Genomic DNA, 5,000 nt, shown 5'->3' with positions numbered 1-5,000 from the left:
TACTTGCCGTTATTAGTGAGATACACGACTGTCCAGTGTCCTCAGAACCTTTTCTGAGTTACACAACGTACATCATCTCCATCCTGCACCATGAAAACTGATAAATACTCCACCGAAAATGCGTTCTTACAGATAACTGAGAAAACGACACAGCGAGGAATAAACTATATCAAGTCTATAATTAAACTATAGCAGATTGAGGGAGTGACGAGTGATTGAGTGAGGGATTGAGTGACTGAGTGAGGGATTGAGTGACTGAGTGAGGGATTGAGTGAGTGAGTGAGGGATTGAGTGAGTGAGTGAGGGATTAAGTGAGTGAGTGAGGGATTGAGTGAGGGATTGAGTGACTGAGTGAGGGATTGAGTGAGTGAGTGAGGGATTAAGTGACTGAGTGAGGGATTGAGTGAGGGATTGAGTGAGTGAGTGAGGGATTGAGTGAGTGAGTGAGGGATTGAGTGACTGAGTGAGGGATTGAGTGACTGAGTGAGGGATTGAGTGAGTGAGTGATTGAGTGAAGGATTGAGTGACTGAGGGATTGAGTGAGTGAGTGACTGAGTGAGTGAATAAGTGACAGAGTGAATATGTCACTGAGTGAGTGGGTGAATATGTGAGTGAGTGAATATGTGATTTAGTGATTGAATGAGTGAACGTATGAATTTGTGAGTGACAGAGTGAATGTCACTGAGAGTGTAGGTGATTATGTGAGTGAGTGAATATGTGAGTGATTGAATATGTGAGTGAGTGAATGAGTGAATATGTGAGCGAGTGAGTGAATGTGTGAATTTGTGAGTGAGTAAGTGAGTGAGTGAATATGTGAGTGAGTGAGTGAATGTGTGAATTTGTGAGTGAGTGAGTGAATGAGTGAATTTGTGAGCGAGTGAGTGAATTTGTGAGTGAGTGAGTGAATGAGTGAATTTGTGAGTGAGTGAGTGAATGTGTGAATTTGTGAGTGAGTGAGTGAATGTGTGAATTTGTGAGTGAGTGAGTGAATTTGTGAGTGAGTGAGTGAGTGAATTTGTGAGTGAGTGAGTGAGTGAATGTGTGAATTTGTGAGTGAGTGAGTGAGTGAGTAAGTGAATTTGTGAGTGAGTGAGTGAGTGAATGTGTGAATTTGTGAGTGAGTGAGTGAGTGAATGTGTGAATTTGTGAGTGAGTGAGTGAGTGAGTAAGTGAATTTGTGAGTGAGTGAGTGAGTGAATGTGTGAATTTGTGAGCGAGTGAGTGAATGTGTGAATTTGTGAGTGAGTGAGTGAATTTGTGAGTGAGTGAGTGAATGTGTGAATTTGTGAGTGAGTGAGTGAATTTGTGAGCGAGTGAGTGAATGTGTGAATTTGTGAGTGAGTGAGTGAATGTGTGAATTTGTGAGCGAGTGAGTGAATGTGTGAATTTGTGAGTGAGTGAGTGAATTTGTGAGTGAGTGAGTGAATGTGTGAATTTGTGAGCGAGTGAGTGAATGTGTGAATTTGTGAGCGAGTGAGTGAATGTGTGAATTTGTGAGTGAGTGAGTGAATTTGTGAGTGAGTGAGTGAATGTGTGAATTTGTGAGCGAGTGAGTGAATGTGTGAATTTGTGAGTGAGTGAGTGAATTTGTGAGTGAGTGAGTGAGTGAATTTGTGAGTGAGTGAGCGAATGAGTGAATTTGTGAGTGAGTGAGTGAATTTGTGAGTGAGTGAGTGAGTGAGTGAATTTGTGAGTGAGTGAGCGAATGAGTGAATTTGTGAGTGAGCGAGTGAGCGACTGAGTGAGTATTTGAGGGAGTGAGTGACTGAGTGAGTGAATGTGACAGCGACTGAGTAAGCGTTTAAGTGAATTAATACATTAATGATTGAGTGAATATGAGCGCGACTGAATGAATGAGTGAATGAATGAATGAATGAGACAAAACAATAAGACTGAGAACTGAACAAGCAACACGACTGAACTGACTCCTGATTCCAAACCACGGCTCGTCACTTCTACATAATGTTCTTCCATTCATCCCATTTCATACTGCGACACCCAGGTGCATGCTGGGTAGACGTCGACCTGCTCTCTCTGACCGTATTACCCGCCGTCTCTCTGGGGCCCTGACGCCCTTTTCATGTCCGAGTAAAAACCCTACACGCTGCTTAGCCAGCAAAAACGCCTTTCATGTGCATTTAACGTGTCATTAAAGCAGAGCGGATACCGCTGAACGTAAAAACTCGCAGCAGGTCACAGCAGCTACTGAAGGGTTTCTTTAACAACATCACCACAGGAGACCTGCTGTAATCACTACTGCTACACGCTTTACTAAATATCCACAGCACGAGGAGAGACATGTCCCTGCAGAACCCTCGATTAGGCCACACGGACCCATCCATGCTTAAAATTCAGATACTGTAACAACTGTAGAATCCAGGATAAAGTCCTCAACAGCTGTATACAATCAATTCGTATTTTAATTGCTCTATCCGTTATTTAGGTCTGTTGCAATTTATTTCCTATTTCCTATCGCTCCTTACGTCTTATTTTCTGATGTCTGGTTTAACCAACGATTTTGTTCTTTCCGCTTGAACACAAATGAAATATACAGCGATTTTAAAGTTTGCTAACAAAGTGCCAGGGTATTTATGGTTAACATCGATGGTTAATCGATAGTTTAACGAAGAAATGGTGATATCAATCCGCTAGTTGTTAGAGCGCAGGTTTTAAAAGTATTTCCGAAACTCCTGAGAACACGGAGGAAGTTCTCTGGAGGAAACCAGAGAACCTACAGGAAACCCACATGGACCTAGAGGGAACATGTGAGACTCCATACAGACAGGAATCCCAGCTCGGGATCGACAGTGGAGTCGTGACATCGGAACGCTACTGTACCTGCTGCACCACCACACTGCCCCTTAAGGTTATTATTATTATTATTATCATCCATCCATCCATCCATCTTCTATATCGCTTATCCTACACAGGGTTGCAGGGAGCCTGGAGCCTATCCCAGGGAATCTCACACACACATTCACACACTACTGAGAATTGGGAAATGGAGGAAACCGGAGTACCCGGGGAAAACCCCTGAAGCACGGGGAATCGAACCCTCAACCCTGGAGGTGCGAGGCAAACGTGCTATGTTTATAATATATTGGTATGTAATAATATGCAATGTGCTATGTATTATTATTATTATTATTATTAACAACAACAAATTTACTACTACTACTACTACTCCTACTAATAATAATAATAATAATGATAACAATGAGGATGCAAACCTTTATCAATTACCTAATATTAATATTCTTACTAATAATAACAATAATAATCGAAAATGTTGAAGCTTAAAGTTAAAACAAAATTTAAACCCTGTTATGAAACCGCAGAAGACCCTGTCACTTACACACACACACACACACACACGCGCACACACTGACAGTAAACACTGTGCTCATTGTAGGCTGTGTCTCACCATATGGCCATGCGCTCTTTGGGGTACTCCAGGCGGTCGATGCAGCCCAGGAAGTGCGGCAGGCTGTGAGCAGAGTTCCGGGCCAACACCGCGATCATCACCCGCGGCTTCAGCACCGCAGACTCCGGACGCACTGGATCCAGATCCGCATCCACCGACACGCACGCGGACGCGCACAGGAGCGCGCACAGCACGCCGAGCCTCAGAGCGCACAGCTCGGCCATCATGACTGCAGGAGCCGGGCTACAGCGGAGCTCTGTGCGGAGAGAGAGAGAGAGAGAGGTGGGGAGAGAGAATAAGAGCGCCTGTGTGCCTTATTTACCTCTCCATGCGCGCGCGTCGTCTCCTCCTCCTCCTCCTCCTCCTTTTCTTCCTCTCACTCTACTCACCTACTTTTACACCTCTTTCCAGCCGGACTGAAGAAGTCTCCTGGATTTATCACTCATATAATCTCTAGCTAAAAGATCATTTTAATATCCAGCTAACTGCAGTCTAATTGACAGCGCATTTTAAAAACAAAACAAAACCAAACAAACAAACAAACAAGGTTTTTACATGGCTTAATGTTAAAATAAAACAAGGTGTTAGACGTGGCCACGCCCTCGGTCAACAGCAGCATCCAGACCACGCCTCCTACAACTGTGGAATCTAAAGGCCACGCCCCCGACAGGGAACCTTTGACTGATTTGTTCGCATCCAATTAATCATGCATGTTATGCGAATGCGTGCCGTTACACTATATTTCATTTATTAGAGTCTTTTCATGAGAGATCTTTATTCTGGAACATTCTACCTAACAAAATAAATAAATAAATAAATAAATAAATAAATAAGTGTGTTAAATATTAGGTTTTAAAAACAAAATGTCGGCGTGTCATGTTTACAAACAGGCTTTTCTTATTTTCATTAATGCCAGTTATTTTGCCTGCTTTATTATTATTATTATTATTATTATTATTATTATTATTATTATTATTATTTGCCATACAATTTAAATGGCCAGCCAATTAGTTTTATAATTAGGCTGTAAAAACGAAATAATAACAACTCTAATATATATATATATATATATATATATATATATATATATATATATATATATATATATATAAGAAAACTGGTGATTCTGATCTCAAACACTGTAACATAAATAAATAAATAAATAAATAAATAACCTTGGCTAAATGTTGGACTCAGTAATGTCACAATAATTAATAATTAATAATTACTAAAGGGTTTAAAAATACTAACAGTTACTCTTTGCTAACTTTATGATTTATTCACATGGGGAAAAATAGACTAAAATGTTTTTAAGCTCTGTAAAAGATAAATGAGCGAGCACCTGTCTCGCCCTGCACCTCATTCACTTAAACAGGATGTGATTTTCCCTTTTATACGCTCTGCGGATGTATTTATGTCACCAGCTTATGTTTTTCATTCTGTTCACAGGGGGAGAAAAATAAATAAATAAATAAATAAATAAATAAATAAATATATAGAGATGATGTCCTGGTGTCACACAGTCTTATAGCACCCTCTCTTGGTCAAATAATCTCCTGGGTCTCCAGGACTAGGG

The 5,000-nt window shown here is 40.9% G+C and overlaps 1 protein-coding gene across 1 annotated transcript in view; it reads right to left on the bottom strand.

The window, feature by feature from the left end:
• Positions 1-4,075, bottom strand: part of colgalt2b (collagen beta(1-O)galactosyltransferase 2b) — a 34,004-nt gene extending 29,929 nt beyond the window's left edge. The window contains exon 1 of the mRNA XM_053625961.1: positions 3,425-4,075. Coding sequence (XP_053481936.1) covers positions 3,425-3,651 — 227 coding nt within the window. The 5' untranslated portion in view covers positions 3,652-4,075. The remainder of the gene's footprint in view (positions 1-3,424) is intronic.
• Positions 4,076-5,000: the final 925 nt, after the last annotated feature.

This window comes from Ictalurus furcatus, chromosome 5 (genome assembly GCF_023375685.1).
Source record: "Ictalurus furcatus strain D&B chromosome 5, Billie_1.0, whole genome shotgun sequence".
Classification (NCBI taxonomy): Eukaryota; Metazoa; Chordata; class Actinopteri; order Siluriformes; family Ictaluridae; genus Ictalurus; species Ictalurus furcatus.
The sequence above is the reverse complement of the archived record's forward strand: the minus strand, read 5'-3'. Positions and strand labels throughout refer to the sequence as shown.